At 44.4% G+C, this 19,697-nt stretch overlaps 1 protein-coding gene across 1 annotated transcript in view; it reads left to right on the top strand.

Moving 5' to 3' along the window:
* The first annotated feature begins 5,598 nt into the window (after window positions 1-5,598).
* The window catches only part of LOC122935149 (vomeronasal type-2 receptor 26-like), a 77,482-nt gene continuing 63,383 nt past the window's right edge, over window positions 5,599-19,697 (top strand). Inside the window, exons 1-2 of the mRNA XM_044290913.1 lie at window positions 5,599-5,607; window positions 7,895-8,088. Coding sequence (XP_044146848.1) covers window positions 5,599-5,607; window positions 7,895-8,088 — 203 coding nt within the window. The remainder of the gene's footprint in view (window positions 5,608-7,894; window positions 8,089-19,697) is intronic.

The raw sequence follows: 19,697 nt of genomic DNA, 5'->3' as shown, positions 1-19,697 counted from the left end.
GCCTGATTCGCACAGTCTCCTCTTAACAGTTGTTCTAGAGATGTGTCTGCTGCTAGAACTCTGTGTGGCATTGACCTGGTCCCTAATCTGAGCTGCTGTTAACCTGCGATTTCTGAGGCTGGTGACTCAGATGAACTGATCCTCTGCAGCAGAGGCGACTCTTGGTCTTCCTTTCCTGGGGCGGTCCGCATGTGAGCCAGTTTCTTTGTAGCGCTTGATGGTTTTTGTGACTGCACTTGGGGACACTTTCAAAGTTTTCCCAATTTTTCAGACTGACTGACCTTCATTTCTTAAAGTAATGATGGCCACTTGTTTTTCTTTACTTTGCTGCTTTTTTCTTGCCATAATACAAATTCTAACAGTCTATTCAGTAGGACTATCAGCTGTGTATCCACCTGACTTCTCTGCAATGCAACTGATGGTCCCAACCCCATTTATAAAGCAAGAAATCCCACTTATTAAACCTGACAGGGCACACCTGTGAAGTGAAAACCATTTCAGGTGACGACCTCTTGAAGCTCATCAAGAGAATGCCAAGAGTGTGCAAAGCAGTAATCAAAGCAAAAGGTGGCTACTTTGAATAACCTAGAATATGACATCTTTTCAGTTGTTTCACACTTTTTTGTTATGTATATATTTCCACATGTGTTAATTCATAGTTTTGATGCCTTCAGTGTGAATCTACAATTTTCATAGTCATGAAAATAAAGATAACGCTTTGAATGAGAAGGTGTGTCCAAACTTTTGGTCTGTACTGTACATAAATGAAAAATGGAAACTAAAACAAGGAATTACCAAATTAAAAACAAAAGAAGGAAGGTATATGGAAGAAGATAAATAACTAGCTGACTGCCTCAATGAATACTTCTGTTCAGTTTTTACAAAGGAAAATTGAGGAAAAGGTCCTCAGTTAGGAAGGAAGACTAATTAATCTTTTAATGCATTTGTCTTTACAGAGGAAGAGGTTCTAAGTCAGTTTTTCTAAAATTAATACAAATAAGTCACAGGGGCCTGATGGGATACACCCAAAGCTATTAAAAGAGCTCAGCGGTGAACTAGCAAAACCATTAACAGATTTATTTAACCAATCACTGGTAACAGGAGTCGTCCCAAAAGATTGGAAATTGGTAAATGTTGGGCCCATTCACAAGAAAGGTAGTAGGGAGGAATCGAGAAACTTTAAGCCAGTAAGCCTGACATCAATAGTGGGGAAATTAATGGAAACCATACTTAGGGAGAGGAGTGTGGAACATCTAAAATCCCATGGATTGAAAGATGAAAAATAGCATGGGTTTTCTTCAGGGAGATCATGTCAAACTAATCTTATAGATTTTTTTGGGATTAATAGATGGCGGAGGTGCAGTAGACATCGCTTATCTAGACTTTAATAAGGCTTTTGATACTGTCCCACATAGAAGGCTTATCAATAAATTGCAGTCTTTGTGCTTGGACTCCCATATTGTTGAATGGATTAGTCCAGTGATGCCCAACCTATGGCCCGCGGGCCAAATCCAGCCCGCAAAGCTGTGTCATGCGGCCCGTGCAGTGCCGCCGGCATCAGGCAGCGAACTATGTGTGAGCGCTCATCTCGGCTGGCCATTGCCATTCATTGAATCATTAACTGAATGGCTCAGGCGGGATGAGCGCAGCCAGCAGTGACAGACAGAGCAGGGGAGGTCACGTGGGCAGGGCCGCAGCAGGGGGATCAGCCTATGAAGTAGCATACGTGCTCTGAGTCAGGGAGTGTGCGCGCACCTATCTCACCGCCGGCCGCAGCTCACCCTCCTCCAGGTAGGAAAAAACTTTCCATATTTTCAGCCAGTCGCTCAATCCAGCTCCTCTCTAGTCCTCCTGAAAACTGCTGTGTGCCTTGTAGTGTACTCTGCAGCTGAGCTGAGCCTGCTGCTGCTTCAGTAAAAAAAAAAAAAGCACCCACTATGGTGTGTGTGTCAGGGCATATTACTGTGAAGGGGGCACAGAGGGCATTATTACTATTAAGGGGGCACAATGGGCATTATTTCAATGGAGGGGGCATAATGGGCATTATTACTGTGAAGGGGGCGCAGAGGACATTACTACTGTGAAGGGGGCACAAAGGGCATTACTACTGCAAAATGCACAGATGTGCCCCCTTCACAAAAGTAATACCCAGATGTGCCCCCTTCACAGTGGTAATGCCCAGATGTGCCCCCTTTACAGTGGTAATGCCCAGATGTGCCCCCTTCACAGTGGTAATGCCCAGATGTGTCCCCTTCACAGTGGTAATGCCCAGATGTGTCCCCTTCACAGTGGTAATGCCCAGATGTGCCCCCTTTCACAGTGGTAATGCCCAGATGTGCCCCCTTTTACAGTGGTAATGCCCAGATGTGCCCCCTTTTACAGTGGTAATGCCCAGATGTGCCCTCTTTTACAGTGGTAATGCCCAGATGTGCCCCCTTTTACAGTGGCAATGCCCAGATGTGCCCCCTTCACAGAGGTAATGCCCAAATGTGCACTCTTCACAGATAAAATGCCCAGATATTTGCCCCTTTACAATAGTAATGCTCATATGTGCCCCCTCACAGTGTTTGCATTTCTTTCTGGCAAAGCTACCTGGTTCTGGCCCGCAAATTTTTTACCATGTCTAGTGTGGCCCTCAGACAAAAAATGGTTGGGCACCACTGGATTAGGCAGTGGCTGAGGGACAGACAACAGAGGATTGTAGTCAATGGGGTATATTCAGACCATGGTCTTGTTACCAGTGGGGTACCTCAGGGATCTGTTCTGGGACCCATATTGTTTAATATCTTTATCAGCGAAATTGCAGAAGGCCTCGATAGTAAGGTGTGTCTTTTTGCTGATGACGCAAAGATTTGTAACAGGGTTGATGTTCCTGGAGGGTACAAATGGAAAAGGATTTAGGAAAACTAGAGGAATGGTCAAAAATCTGGCAACTAAAATGTAATGTTGATAAGTGCAAGATAATGCACCTGGGGCATAAAAACCCAAGAACAGAATATAAAATCAGTGATACAGTCCTAACCTCAGTATCTGAGGAAAGGGATTTAGCGGTCATTATTTCAGAAGACTTAAAGGTAGGCAGACAATGTCATAGAGCAGCAGGAAATGCTAGCAGAATGCTTGGGTGTATAGGGAGAGGCATTACCAGTAGAAAGAGGGAGGCGCTCATGCCGCTCTACAGAGCACTAGTGAGACCTCATTTGGAGTATTGTGCTCAGTACTGGAGACCATACCATATCTCTAGAAGGATATTGATACCTTGGAGAGAGTTCAGAGAAGAGCTACTAAACTGGTACATGGATTGCAGGATAAAACTTACCAGGAAAGATTAAAGGACCTTAACATGTATAGCTTGGAAGAAAGACGAGACAGAGGGGATATGATAGAAACTTTTAAATACATAAAGGGAATCAACAAGGTAAAAGAGGAGAGAATATTTAAAAGAAGAAAAACTGCTACAAGAGGACATAGTTCAAAATTAGAGGGGCAAAGGTTTAAAAGTAGAGTTGAGCGGACACCTGGATGTTCGGGTTCGACGTGTTCGGCTGAACTTTACAAAAAAGTTCGAGTTCGGGACCCGAACTTCACCCGTAACCCCGTTGAAGTCAATGGGGACCTGAACTTTTGAGCACTAAACTGGCTGTAAAAATGTCATGGGAAGGGCTAGAGGGCTGCAAATGGCATCAAAATGTGGTTAAGAGAATGGCAAATGCTTTGCAAACAAATGTGGATAGGAAAATGACTATAACATAAAATACGTAAAAAAAATAAAAAAAATCTTGATCTAGGAGGACGAGATCCATATGGAGTAGGAGGTTGAGGAGGCGGTGGATGTGGCGGTGTATGTGGAAGCGGCGGTGGAGGAGGTAGCCTACACGGCTTTTTTGTTTTAAATTTATTTTTATTTTTTAAAGGGTACACCCCAAAACATTGGGAAATATAACCTGTGATAACCCCCTCCAGTCGTGCTAAACACACTTTCAGACAATACACTGGCTGCAGGGCAGGCCCGCACCTCCAAGGCGTAAAGGGAAAGCTCAGGCCATGTACCCAATTTGGAGACCAAGAAGTTGCAGGGGGAGAACCATCAAACGTACTGCCCCACCATGTCGCACGTCCCTGTGATATTCACGATCCAATTGGATATCTGCTCTATCAACTTTTGATGTTCTTTTCTGCACCTACCATGTTGATCACGGTTAGCGGCGAATCAGGGTTCCACCCCGGAGTGGGAGGGCGAGAAAGAGAGACCAAATCCAGGGGAGATCAAAGGATGAAATTTTATTTTGATTGAGCGGAAATATGGGAGAAGCTATTAAAATGGAAGAATTGAAGGAAAGGAGGGGGCGCGCTGCAATTACCCACTCCCGACTCGGAGAGGTAGTGACGATAAATAACAATACAGGACTCTTAAGATGCCCTGTTATTTGAATGATTCATTAAAAATTACAGGGAATTTCACTGCAGTATTTTGGATTAAGAAACGTTAGACAGGAGAGGCTCTGCTGCCGCTTTGTTGACTGTAGATAACTTCTGAACAGTAATTGTAGGAGTGGTTCACTTCCAATTGATTATGGTGAGGTGCTACTGGCTAAAATTGAGGACACCCTACCTCAATCAACAAATGAATGATACTAAAAATGAGATAAGCGAGCACTCACACTATGGCGTCAGATAGTTAATTTATTAATATGAGTATATATATATATATATTAATTAGATGATTAAAATATATGAAAAATAAATTAGAATAATGGCAGCATACGTATTGACAACAGCAGCATTAATAAATAGCAGCAATCCGATGTCACAATAATAGCAGCAATAGTGGGTCACCAAAATGTTCCCAATACAAATCGATATAGATCAAATGGATTGGTGAGTATACCAAATAGGATAATATAAGTAATACAAGTGAAAAAATAATGAAAAATTGTAAAAAAAAAATAAATGGTGGTCAATAAAAAATAAGGTACAAAATATAAATATACAAAGTATATAAAAGTCTCCAACAGAATTCCAGAAATGAGTGTGTAGTTATCTTGATAATAAATATCCACAATAATCCTGGTCACACGTGATTGGTGTAAAAGAAACTCCAAAAATAAAATTGATATTTAATAATATCCAATGCATTGATAGTTTGTATTGATATATATATATATAGTCACAAAGATGGCAAATGCGTATTGGCGTTCCAACTCACTATATAGATCTTAATTGTTGACTTTGGATTGTAAACCAATACATGTAATTTGTCTTGCCTCCTTCTGTATATTCCGGATTGAGCTGCTGCCAACTTGTCCCAAGAGGTAAATATTGCAATAGGTGCGGAGGGCCTATAGCGTCTCACTGCACGTATCACTTGTATATATTGGTGTATATAGTCATAAAGATAACAATTGTGTCTTGGTGTTCCAATTCGCTAAGTATAACTTGGGATATAAGCCAGTAAATATAGTTGCTCTTACCTCCTTCTGTATATTTCAGAGTGGGCTAATATCAGATTGTCCCAGGAGGCGTGCGATGCGAGTGGAGCGGAAAGTGCCGTGGCGTCTTGCTTCACGTGTCTTCCACTAGCAGCATCCAAGTATCGCGATGATTCAGGTGAGACTTCCGCTTTCTCTTTGTTAACGTAGTCCCAATGATAATAGGTAGCAAAGATCTGAACAATTGGAATCAATGTTCAAATTTTGTAGACTTAAGATTGCATGGCCATGCTTTTTGAGTTGTTTGTAGCGGAGGTATTACAAAGATGTCCAATATGAATCTACCAGACGCGTTTCGGGATGATTCCACATCCCTTCCTCAGTGATCATACTTGGAACTTTAAAACCTCCTTCTTTTATATCCTTCTAGATCCTCCCTAAGGTTTGGTAACTGGATTAGTATCCAGAATTGGCTTGCATCAAAATGGATGCTGTGATTTTGATGCGATATTGTTGCGGTTTTTCATTTGTATATGTGTTTTTTTGTATAATAGATACATCATGCTGTGGTAAATAACTGTATGTAATAAAAATTCGATCTGACATCCAGAACTATATAAATTTATAACATTTCCCTAAAAATAGATATACAACCTTTTATTATATAAAATATCTCTAAAATAAAAGTCTGTATCAGACTAACCATTACAATTTATGGAAAAAGATAGATTTCAATATTAATGTATAGCGTCTGCTCAAAGATGTATTTTATCTCATCCTGTGGTGAGGTATTGAATAATGAAATCATACAATAGACCCTGTGTCTATATGTCATATTATAATCCAAAATTATCTTGAATCCACATGGATGCTGTGATTTTGATGCGATATTGTTGCGGTTATTTGAATATGCGTTTTTTATATAATGAATATATCATGCTACGATAAATAACTGTATGGAATCGAAATTCAATATGACATGCAGAACTATATTAATTTATAGCATTGTCCTAAAAGTAGATGTACAACCTTTATTTTATATAAAATAATTATAAAATCTTGCAAGGTCCATGAGTGGTTACCCATTAAATTGATGGAAAAAGATAGAAGCCAGTAAGAATGGATGGAATGTCTAATCAAAAGTGTACTCTATCTCATCCTATTGTGAAATATTCGATTTAAAAAATCATAAAATTGTGCATTATAACCTGCGTCTATATGTCATATTGTTGTAATGTCCATATATGAGTGTGATTTGCTACTGTAGATGTCTCAGTCTGATGATTAAATCATGTATAGAATAGCCTGTTCTACAGGGTGGGCCATTTATATGGATACACCTTAATAAAATGGGAATGGTTGGTGATATTAACTTCCTGTTTGTGGCACATTAGTATATGTGAGGGGGGAAACTTTTCAAGATAGGTGGTGACTATGGCGGCCATTTTGAAGTCGGCCATTTTGAATCCAACTTTTGTTTTTTCAATAGGAAAAGGGTCATGTGACACATCAGACTTATTGGTAATTTCACAAAAAAAACAATGGTGTGCTTGGTTTTAACGTAACTTTATTCTTTCATGAGTTATTTACAAGTTTCTGACCACTTACAAAATGTGCTCAATGTGCTGACCATTGTGTTGGATTGTCAATGCAACCCTCTTCTCCCACTCTTCACACACTGATAGCAACACCGCAGGAGAAATGCTAGCACAGGCTTCCAGTATCCATAGTTTCAGGTGCTGCATATGCTGTGAACATATGAGATGTGCAGCACCTGAAACTACAGATACTGGAAGCCTGTGCTAGCATTTCTCCTGCGGATGCAAGATAATTTTGGCTTCTAATATGACATATAGACGCAGGGTCTATTGTATGATTTCATTATTCAATACCTCACAACAGGATGAGATAAAATACATCTTTGAGCAGACGCTATTCATTAATATTGAAATCTATATTTTTCCATAAATTATAATGGTTAGTCTGATACAGACCTTCTAATATTTTTATTTTTACTTTTATTTTAGAGATATTTTATATAATAAAAGGTTGTATATCTATTTTTAGGGAAATGTTATAAATTTATATAGTTCTGGATGTCAAATCGAATTTTTATTACATACAGTTATTTACCGCAGCATGATGTATCTATTATACAAAAAAACACATATACAAATGAAAAACCGCAACAATATCGCATCAAAATCACAGCATCCATTTTGATGCAAGCCAATTCTGGATACTAATCCAGTTACCAAACCTTAGGGAGGATCTAGAAGGATATAAAAGAAGGAGGTTCAAAGTTCCAAGTATGACCACTGAGGAAGTGATGTGGAATCAACCCGAAACGCGTCTTGTAGATTCATATTGGACATCTTTGTAATACCTCCGCTACAAACAACTCAAAAAGCATGACCATGCAATCTTAAGTCTACAAAATTTGAACATTGATTCCAATTGTTCAGATCTTTGCTACCTATTCTCATTGGGACTACGTTAACAAAGAGAAAGTGGAAGTCTCACCTGAATCATCGCGATACTTGGATGCTGCCAGTGGAAGACACGTGAAGCAAGATGCCGCGGCACTTTCCGCTCCACTCACATCGCACCCCTCCTGGGACAATCTGATAGTAGCCCACTCTGAAATATACAGAAGGAGGTAAGAGTAACTATATTTACTGGCTTATATCCCAAGTTATACTTAGCGAATTGGAACACCAAGACGCAATTGTTATCTTTATGACTATATACACCAATATATACAAGTATTGTATTACTTATATCATCCTATTTGGTATACTCACCATTCCATTTGATCTATATCGATTTGTATTGGGAACATTTTGGTGACCCACTATTGCTGCTATTATTGTGACATTGGATTGCTGCTATTTATTAATGCTGCTGTTGTCAATACGTATGCTGCCATTATTCAAATTTATTTTTCATATATTTTAATCATCTAATTAATATATATATATATATATATATACTCATATTAATAAATTAACTATCTGACGCCATAGTGTGAGTGCTCGCTTATCCCATTTTTAGTATCATTCTAGATAACTTCTGCCTGATCGCAAGTCCATGTGATGTCCACCATCCATTTGGATATCTTCTCTATCAACTTTCGATGTTCTTTTCTGTGCCTACCATGTTGATCACGGTTAACGGCGAATCAGGGTTCCACGCAGGAGGTCAATGGCTGCAATTAAATTTGATTTAGCGGAAATATGGGAAAAGTTATTAAAGCATAAGCTTCCAAGTTAAGGAGGGGGCGCACGGCAATTAACCTCTCCCGACTCGGGGAGGTGGTAGTGACGATAAATAACAATACAGGACTCTTAAGATGCCCTGTTATTGGAATGAATAATAAAAAATGATAGGGAATGTCACAGGGGTATTTTGGATTTGGAAACGTTAGCCAGGAGAGGCCCTGCTGCTGCTTTGTTGACTCTAGATAACTTCTGCCTGATCGCACGTCCCTGTGACGTCCACCATCTATTTGGATATCTTCTCTATCAACTTTCGATGTTTTTTTCTGAGCCTACCATGTTGATCACGGTTATCGGCGAATAGAGAGAGGGAGACGCCAGAGAGGGAGCGTGAGAAAGGGAGACCTCATCCAAGGAAGATCGATGGCTGCAATGGGCGGAAGCGTAAATGGGGGACAAATGATTAAAGCAGAAGGATCAAAGGAAATGGCCAATTAAAGATGAATTTTTAAAATTTAAGTCCCTGTCACCTATGCAGAGTAGGTGTTTTTCATCACCAGAAATGGGTTAATGTCACCCACCAAGGGAGCAGATTATTTCAAAAATTTTGGTCCCTGTCACCTATGCAGAGCAGAGGTTTATTCACGTAAAAAATTGTAAAATGTCAACCCAAGAATGTAACAGAAAAATCAGTGAAATTTATTAACCTGTCTACTAGGTAGAGTAGAGGTATATCACAGCCAAACATTGTGGAATAATGTCACCCGAAAATGTAACAGACAAATTAGTGATTTTTTGTTACCTGTCTAAAATGTATAGCAGTGGTATAGTGAAATGACATAAAATAAAATACGTACAAATAAAAAAAATAACTTGATTTATGAGGAGGCGGTCCATATGGAGTAGGATTTTGAGAAGGTGGTGGATGTAGTAGTGTAGGTGGAAGCGGCAGTGGAGGAGGACGAGGTAGCCAACACTGGTTTTTGGTTTAAATTTTTTTTTTATTAGGGTACACCCAAAAGAGTGTAATATATTTACAATACAAGAATGAGCAATTGCGCTGCAGTATAACAATGGCTGCTTAACGCTGGTATACATGTCTATTCTGCACAAGGTACGGACAAGTCCTGTGGGATCCATGCCTGGTTCATTTTAATGAACGTGAGCTTCTCCACATTAGCTGTGGACAGGTGGCTGCGCTTGTCTGTGATAACGCCCCCTGCCGTGCTAAACACATCTTCAGACAATACACTGGCTGCAGGGCAGGCTACCACCTCCAAGACATAAAGGGCAAGCTCAGGCCATGTGCCCAATTTGGAGACCCAGAAGTTGAAGGGGGCAGACCCGTCATTCAGTACGCGTAGGCGTGTGCACACATACTGCTCCACCATTTTGGTGAAATGTTGCCTCCTGCTAAGACGTTCCATATCAGCTGGTGGTGCTGGTTGTTGTGGCGTGCTTACAAAGCTTTCCACATTTTGACCATGCTAACCCTGCCTTCTGAGGTGCTGGCGGTGCCCCAGCTGCATTGGCGACCTCTTCCTCCTCCTCTGCCTTCGCCTTGTGCTTCCACTGTGCCCCCGCTGTCAGGTGGGAATGCCACCAGCAGCGCGTCTACCAGCGTGCGCTTGTACTCGCGCATCTTCCGATCACGCTCCAGTGAGGGAATTAAGGACGGTACGTTGTCCTTATAACGGGCATCCAGTAGCGTGGCCACCCAGTAATCAGCAAAAGTTAGAATGTGGGCTACTCGGCGGTCGTTGTGGAGACACTGCAGCATGTAATCGCTCATGTGTGCCAGGCTGCCCAGAGGCAATTCAAAGCTGTCCTCTGTGGGAGGTGTATCATTTGTGTCCTCTGTATCCTCCCAGCCACGCACCAGTGAAGGCCATGAGCTGGTCTGGGTGCCACCCTGCTGTGAACAAGGTTCCTCCTCCTCTATCTCCTCATCCTGCACCTCCTTATCGTCCAGAACTGTGCCCTGGCAGGACAATTGTGTACCTGGCATTTGTGGGTGCAGGAACCCACCCTCGGAGCCACTTGTGAATAACTGGCCGGAAACCATATGAAATGATCCCTCTTCCTCCTCCTTCTCCTGTGCCACATCCTCTTCCATCATCGCCAGCAGCATTTATTCAAGGAGGCATAGAAGTGGGATAGTAACGATGAGAACGGCGTTATCGGCACTGGCCATGTTGGTGGAGTACTTGAAACAACGCAACAAGGAACACAGGTCTAGCATGTAAAGGCCCAGTCATTGGTGGTGAAGTGGTGCTGTTCCACAGAGCGACTCACCCGTGCGTGCTGCAGCTGAATCTCCACTATCGCCTGCTGCTGCTCGCACAGTCTGTCCAGCATGTGCAAGGTGGAGTTCCACCTTGTGGACACCTCGCATATGAGGCGGTGAGCGGGAAGCCCGAAATTACGCTGCAGCGTTGACAGGCGAGCAGCAGCAGGGTGAGAACGACAAAAGCTCGCACAGACGGCACTTTATGCAGCAGCTCTGACATATCAGGGTAATTTTTAAGGAACCTCTGCACCACCAAATTCAGCAAATGCTCCAGGCAAGGGATGTGCGTCAAACCGGCTAGTCCCAGAGCTGCTATGAGATTTTGCCCATTATCGCACACCACCAGGCCGAGCTTGAGGCTCACCGGCAGCAACCACTCGTCGGTCTGTTGTTCAAGGCCCGTCCACAGCTTCTACGCGATGTGGGGTTTATCCCCCAAACAGATAAGTTTTAAAACTGCCTGCTGTCGTTTACCCCTGTCTGTGCTGAAGTTGGTGGTGAAGGTGTTACGCTGACCGGATGAGGAGCCGGTAGAGGATGAGGAAGTAGGAGGAGGAAGCAACAGGAGGCAAACTGAAGCGCCCTGCAATCCTCAGTGGTGGAAGGACATGCGCCAAACTGCTATCCGCCTTAGGCTCAGCTGCCACTGCATTTACCCAGTGTGCTGTTATGGAAATATAACGTCCCTGACCATCCTTATGGTCCACATATCCGTAGTGAGGTGCACCTTGCCACAGATGGCGTTGCGCAGTGCACACCTGATTTTGTCCCCTACTTGGTTGTGCAGGGAAGGGATGGCTCGCCTGGAAAAGTAGTGGCGGCTGAGCATGACGTAATGTGGGACAGCCACCGCCATAAGGCTTTTAAAACTCTCCTTCTCCACCAGACGGAATGACAGCATTTCAAAGGACAGTAATTTTGAAATGCTGGCATTCAGGGCCAGGGATCGCCAGTGGGTAGGGGGGTACTTCCTCTTCCTCTCCAGTGTTTGGGAGATGGAGAGCTGAACGCTTCCGTGGGACATTGTGGAGATGCTTGGTGACTCAGATGGTGGTGTTGCTGAAAGATCCTCTGTTTGCGGGGTGGCAGATGGCACTGTCACTCCAGAGGTGGATAAAGAAGCCGAGACTGCAGCAGAAGAGGAAGCAGGAGGAGCCAGAGACCTTTCTTGGTTTTTGAGGTGTCTACTCCATTGCAGCTAGTGCTTTGCACTTAGATGCCTGGTCATGCAAGTTGTGCTCAGGTTGAGAACGTTTATTCTTTGCTTCAGGCTCTGATTGCACAGTGTGCAAACCACTCGTGTCTTGTCGTCAGCAAATTGTCTGAAGAACTGGCATGCCAGGGAACTCCTTAGAGCTGGCTTGGGTGTGCTCGGTCCCTTGCTGCGGTGGGCAGTAGCAGGTGTACTGTCTAGGGGATGGCCACTCCGCTTTTGCACCCTGCTCCCTCTTCTGCTGTGCTGGTGGCTCTGTGCGACCACCACCTCTACATCCGAACTACACAGGTCACTCGCATGACCTTGATTCCATGTGGGGTCGAGGACCTCATCGTCCTCCACATCATCTTCCACCCAGTCTTCACCCCTGCCCTCCTTGTCAGGCCTCATGCACACGACCGTTGTGTGCATCCGTGGCCGTTGTGCCGTTTTCCGTTTTTTTTCGCGGACCCATTGACTTTCAATGGGTCCGTGGAAAAATCGGAAAATGCACCGTTTTGCAGCCGAGGCCGTGATCCGTGTTTCCTGGCTGTGAAAAAAATATGACCTGTCCTATTTTTTTCACGGCCAACGGTTCACGGACCCATTCAAGTCAATGGGTCCGTGAAAAATCACGGATGCACACAAGATTGTCATCCGTTTCCGTGATCCGTGTCAGTTTTTTCCTATCATTTCAATGGCAAACTTGACTTAGATTCTTTTTTCATTTTTTTCATTTTTCATGTCCGTGGATCCTCCAAAAAACAAGGAAGACCCACGGATGAAAAAACGGTCACGGATCACGGACCTACGGACACCCGTTTTTGCGGACCTTAAAAAAAAACTGTCGTATGCATGAGGCCTCAGTCTGCACACTTTTGAAAACCCCAGCAGTTGGCACCTGTGTTTCGTCATCATCCGAGACGTGCTGCGATGGTCATCCCATGTAATCATCTTGAAAGATAAATGGTTGGGCATCTGTGCATCTCTTCCACTTCCAGGGCTAGGTGAAACCCTGCTAACAGAGTCATCAAAAAGCAGAAGAGACTGTTGCATGACTTGGGGCTTAGACTGCATGGCTGATTTGCAAGGGGGTGAGGTGAAAGACTGATGGACATCGGCTTCAGGTGCCAACTCTGATCTTTCAGCGGGAGACTGGGTGGGAGACAATGTGAATTAACTGGAGGCACTGTCAGCAACCCAATCTACTATTGTCTGTACTTGTTCAGGCCTCACCATTTGTAGAGCCGCATTAGGCCCGACCAAATACCGCAGCAGGTTCTGTCGCCTATTCGCACCTGAGAAAGGGGTTTCACTTATGCGTGTAGCTGAAACAGATCGACCATGTCCTTTCCCTGCAACAGAAACTCCACCAGCAGCTCCACGACCAGGGCCACGTCCCTTATTTAACGCTCACCTCATATTTCTCACATTTAGGATATTGCCCTAAATGGGTATTTTATTAATAGCAGAATAGAACCACAGTATGTAAAGGGTGTATCTCACACATACAGATGCAGACTATGCTGCATTTAAAGATTTTTGCCCAAATGGGGTGTCTTATTAATAGCAGAATAGAACCACAGTATCTAAAGGGTGTATCTCACAATGACCTATGCAGCAAAGGCTGCAAAATTACCTTTTTTGCCCAAAATTTTGCAACAAGGGCTGTAAAATGGTGTATTTTGCCCAAAAAGGGTGTTTTATAAAACCCAGAAAATTATAGCTGTATTTCTAGCTTAAATTGCACACTGACTATTATTATGACAGATTATTATTGCAGTATTTCAAGCTTGGATTTGAATGTCACAAAAGCACAGATGCTGTGCTGGTGCACTGAGCTTGCATAAAATGGCCGCCGCCGCCCACCTAACTAACAGACGGATAAAGTTATTTTTCTCTGTCACTGGGCTCAGGGCAGGGTAAAAAGATTGTGCACTGCACCCACACAACTAAATCTATGTAGATCGCAGAGTTCAATTGGAGTTCTGATTAAAGATTCTGTCCTATTCTCTCCCTCACACCAGCCGCATCCTCTCCCTACACTAGTAAGAGCAGAGTGACGTGCAGCGCTACGTGACTCCAGATTATATAGAGGCTGGGTCACATGCTGCACTGGGCAATCACAGCCATGCCAATAGTAGGCATGTCTATGTTAACTTCTACGGTCACACAGTTAAATGCTCTGCAGCCTTTCAAAAAGCGCGAAGAAATCGCCGAACACCGAACCTGAACCCAAACTTTGACTGAAATGTTCGGATTTGGGTCTGGGGTCCAAAAATCCTAAAGTTCAGTACGAACCCGAAATTTACAGTTTGGGTTCTCTCAATCCTATTTAAAAGTAATATCAGGAAGTATTACTTAAGGCCTCATGCACACGACCGTTGTGTGCATCCGTGGCCGTTGTGCCGTTTTCCGTTTTTTTTCGCGGACCCATTGACTTTCAATGGGTCCGTGGAAAAATCGGAAAATGAACCGTTTTGCAGCCGAGGCCGTGATCCGTGTTTCCTGGCCGTGAAAAAAATATGACCTGTCCTATTTTTTTCACGGCCAACGGTTCACGGACCCATTCAAGTCAATGGGTCCGTGAAAAATCACGGATGCACACAAGATTGTCATCCGTTTCCGTGATCCGTGTCCGTGATCCGTGTCCGTTTTTTCCTATCATTTCAATGGCAAACTTGACTTAGATTCTTTTTTCATTTTTCATGTCCGTGGATCCTCCAAAAAACAAGGAAGACCCACGGACGGAAAAACGGTCACGGATCACGGACCTACGGACCCCGTTTTTGCGGACCTTAAAAAAAAATGGTCGTATGCATGAGGCCTTACTGAGAAAGTAGTGGATGCATGGAATAGCCTTCCTGCAGAAGTGGTAGCTGCAAATACAGTGAAGGAGTTGAAGCATGCATGGGATAGGCATAAGGCCATCCTTCATTTAAGATAGGGCCAGGGGCTATCCATAGTATTCAGTATATTGGGCAGACTAGATGGGCCAAATGGTTCTTATCTGCCGACACATTTTATTTTTCTTAGCTAAGTTAACTAACATTACTATTAGGTTGGCTCCAGGTCCAAATGGATTACACCAAAGAGTTCTTACAGAATTCGGTTCAGTTACTGCCGTGTCACTGTCATAACTTTTAGACATTCTCTAGGGACTGATATAGTGCCATATGACTGGAACAAGGCAAATGTGTTGCCAAACAGCTCTAGGCCCCCCACAGGTGATTATAGACCAGTTAAACTTCTATTGTGGGTAAACTGTGTTAAGGACTATATCCAGGTGTATGTGACTATAAATAATATCGTTAGTGATAACCAGCATGGGTTTAAAAAGGAGAGAAGTTGTCACACTAACCTGATTTGTGATTATGAGGAGGTGAGTAAAAGCCTGGACAGAAGGGCAGCTGTGCATGTAGTGTTTCTGTATTTTGCAAAGACATGTCTCTCGTAGATGTTTAATAGGTACAATAAGGTCTATAAGCTTAGAAAGTACAGGGAGTGCAGAATTATTAGGCAAGTTGTATTTTTGAGGATTAATTTTATTATTGAACAACCACCATGTTCTCAATGAATCCAAAAAACTCATTAATATCAAAGCTGAATATTTTTGGAAGTAGTTTTTAGTTTTAGCTATTTTAGGGGGATATCTGTGTGTGCAGGTGACTATTACTGTACATAATTATTAGGCAACTTAACAAAAAACAAATATATACCCATTTCAATTATTTATTTTTACCAGTGAAACCAATATAACATCTCAATAGAGTTGAGCGAACACCTGGATGTTCGGGTTCGAGAAGTTCGGCCGGAAATCTTCGTCCCGAACCCGAACCCCATTGAAGTCAATGGGGACCCGAACTTTTCGGCACTAAAAAGGCTGTAAAACAGCCCAGGAAAGAGCTAGAGGGCTGCAAAAGGCAGCAACATGTAGGTAAATCCCCTGCAAACAAATGTGGATAGGGAAATGAATTAAAATAAAAATTAAATAAATAAAAATTAACCAAAATCAATTGGAGAGAGGTTCCATAGCAGAGAATCTGGCTTCCCGTCACCCACCACTGGAACAGTCCATTCTCAGATATTTAGGCCCCGGCACCCAGGCAGAGGAGAGAGGTCCCGTAACAGAGAATCTGTCTTCATGTCAGCAGAGAATTAGTCTGCATGTCATAGCAGAGAATGAGGCTTCACGTCAGCCACCACTGCAACAGTCCATTGGCATATATTTAGGCCCAGCACCCAGGCAGAGGAGGGAGGTCCCGTAACAGACAATCTGTCTTCATGTCAGCAGAGAATTAGTCTGCATGTCATAGCAGAGAATTAGGCTTCACGTCAGCCACCACTGCAACAGTCCATTGGCATATATTTAGGCCCAGCACACACACAGGCAGAGGAGAGAGGTCCCGTAACAGAGAATCTGTCTTCATGTCAGCAGAGAATTAGTCTGCATGTCATAGCAGAGAATGAGGCTTCACGTCAGCCACCACTGCAACAGTCCATTGGCATATATTTAGGCCCAGCACACACACAGGCAGAGGAGAGAGGTCCCGTAACAGAGAATCTGGCTTCATGTCAGCAGAGAATCAGTCTGCATGTCATAGCAGAGAATGAGGCTTCACGTCAGCCACCACTGCAACAGTCCATTGGCATATATTTAGGCCCAGCACACACACAGGCAGAGGAGAGAGGTCCCGTAACAGAGGATCTGGCTTCATGTCAGCAGAGAATCAGTCTGCATGTCATAGCAGAGAATCAGGCTTCACGTCAGCCACCACTGCAACAGTCCATTGTCATAAATTTAGGCCCAGCACCCAGGCAGAGGAGAGAGGTCCCGTAACAGACAATCTGGCTTCATGTCAGCAGAGAATTAGTCTGCATGTCATAGCAGAGAATCAGGCTTCACGTCAGCCACCACTGCAACAGTCCATTGGCATATATTTAGGCCTAGCACACAGGCAGAGCAGAGAGGTCCCGTAACAGACGATCTGGCTTCATGTCAGCAGAGAATCAGTCTGCATGTCATAGCAGAGAATGAGGCTTCACGTCAGCCACCACTGCAACAGTCCATTGGCATATATTTAGGCCCAGCACCCAGGCAGAGGAGGGAGGTCCCGTAACAGAGAATCTGTCTTCATGTCAGCAGAGAATTAGTCTGCATGTCATAGCAGAGAATGAGGCTTCACGTCAGCCACCACTGCAACAGTCCATTGGCATATATTTAGGCCCAGCACACACACAGGCAGAGGAGAGAGGTCCCGTAACAGAGGATCTGGCTTCATGTCAGCAGAGAATCAGTCTGCATGTCATAGCAGAGAATCAGGCTTCACGTCAGCCACCACTGCAACAGTCCATTGTCATAAATTTAGGCCCAGCACCCAGGCAGAGGAGAGAGGTCCCGTAACAGAGAATCTGGCTTCATGTCAGCAGAGAATCAGTCTTCATATCATAGCAGAGAATCAGGCTTCACGTCACCCACCACTGTAAGAGTCAATTTTCATAAATTTAGGCCCAGAACCCAGGCAGAGGAGAAAGGTCCCGTAACAGACAATCTGGCTTCATGTCAGCAGAGAATCAGTCTTCATATCATAGCAGAGAATCAGGCTTCACGTCACCCACCACTGTAAGAGTCAATTTTCATAAATTTAGGCCCAGAACCCAGGCAGAGGAGAAAGGTCCCGTAACAGACAATCTGGCTTCATGTCAGCAGAGAATCAGTCTTCATATCATAGCAGAGAATCAGGCTTCACGTCACCCACCACTGTAAGAGTCAATTTTCATAAATTTAGGCCCAGAACCCAGGCAGAGGAGAAAGGTCCCGTAACAGACAATCTGGCTTCATGTCAGCAGAGAATCAGTCTTCATATCATAGCAGAGAATCAGGCTTCACGTCACCCACCACTGCAACAGTCCATTGGCATATATTTAGGCCTAGCACACAGGCAGAGCAGAGAGGTCCCGTAACAGACAATCTGGCTTCATGACAGCAGAGAATCAATCTGCATGTCATAGCAGAGAATCAGGCTTCACGTCAGCCACCACTGCAACAGTCCATTGTCATAAATTTAGGCCCAGCACCCAGGCAGAGGAGAGAGGTCCCGTAACAGACAATCTGGCTTCATGTCAGCAGAGAATTAGTCTGCATGTCATAGCAGAGAATCAGGCTTCATGTCAGCCACCACTGCAACAGTCCATTGGCATATATTTAGGCCTAGCACACAGGCAGAGGAGAGGTTCATTCAACTTTGGGTAGCATCGCAATATAATGGTAAAATGAAAATAAAAATAGGATTGAATGAGGAAGTGCCCTGGAGTCCAATAATATATGGTTATGGGGAGGTAGTTAATGTCTAATCTGGACAAGGGACGGACAGGTCCTGTGGGATCCATGCCTGGTTCATTTTTATGAACGTCAGCTTGTCCACATTGGCTGTAGACAGGCGGCTGCGTTTGTCTGTAATGACGCCCCCTGCCGTGCTGAATACACGTTCAGACAAAACGCTGGCTGCCGGGCAGGCCAGCACCTCCAAGGCATAAAAGGCTAGCTCTGGCCACGTGGACAATTTAGAGACCCAGAAGTTGAATGGGGCCGAACCATCAGTCAGTACGTGGAGGGGTGTGCACACGTACTGTTCCACCATGTTAGTGAAATGTTGCCTCCTGCTAACACGTTGCGTATCAGGTGGTGGTGCAGTTAGCTGTGGCGTGTTGACAAAAGTTTTCCACATCTCTGCCATGCTAACCCTGCCCTCAGAGGAGCTGGCCGTGACACAGCTGCCTTGGCGACCTCTTGCTCCTCCTCTGCCTTGGCCTTGGGCTTCCACTTGTTCCCCTGTGACATTTGGGAATGCTCTCAGTAGCGCGTCTACCAACGTGCGCTTGTACTCGCGCATCTTCCTATCACGCTCCAGTGCAGGAAGTAAGGTGGGCACATTGTCTTTGTAGCGTGGATCCAGCAGGGTGGCAACCCAGTAGTCCGCACAGGTTAAAATGTGGGCAACTCTGCTGTCGTTGCGCAGGCACTGCAGCATGTAGTCGCTCATGTGTGCCAGGCTGCCCAGGGATAAGGACAAGCTGTCCTCTGTGGGAGGCGTATCGTCATCGTCCTGCCTTTCCCCCCAGCCACGCACCAGTGATGGACCCGAGCTGCGTTGGGTGCCACCCCGCTGTGACCATGCTTCATCCTCATCCTCCTCCACCTCCTCCTCATCCTCGTCCTCCTCGTCCTCCAGTAGTGGGCCCTGGCTGGCCACATTTGTACCTGGCCTCTGCTGTTGCCAAAAACCTCCCTCTGAGTCACTTCGAAGAGACTGGCCTGAAAGTGCTAAAAATGACCCCTCTTCCTCCTCCTCCTCCTCCTCCTGGGCCACCTCCTCTTCCATCATCGCCCTCAGTGTTTTCTCAAGGAGACATAGAAGTGGTATTGTAACGCTGATAACGGTGTCATCGCCACTGGCCATGTTGGTGGAGTACTCGAAACAGCGCAACAGGGCACACAGGTCTCGCATGGAGGCCCAGTCATTGGTGGTGAAGTGGTGCTGTTCTGTAGTGCGACTGACCCGTGC

This window comes from Bufo gargarizans, chromosome 4 (genome assembly GCF_014858855.1).
Source record: "Bufo gargarizans isolate SCDJY-AF-19 chromosome 4, ASM1485885v1, whole genome shotgun sequence".
NCBI classification, from domain to species: domain Eukaryota; kingdom Metazoa; phylum Chordata; class Amphibia; order Anura; family Bufonidae; genus Bufo; species Bufo gargarizans.
This window is presented reverse-complemented; position numbering and strand designations above follow the sequence as displayed.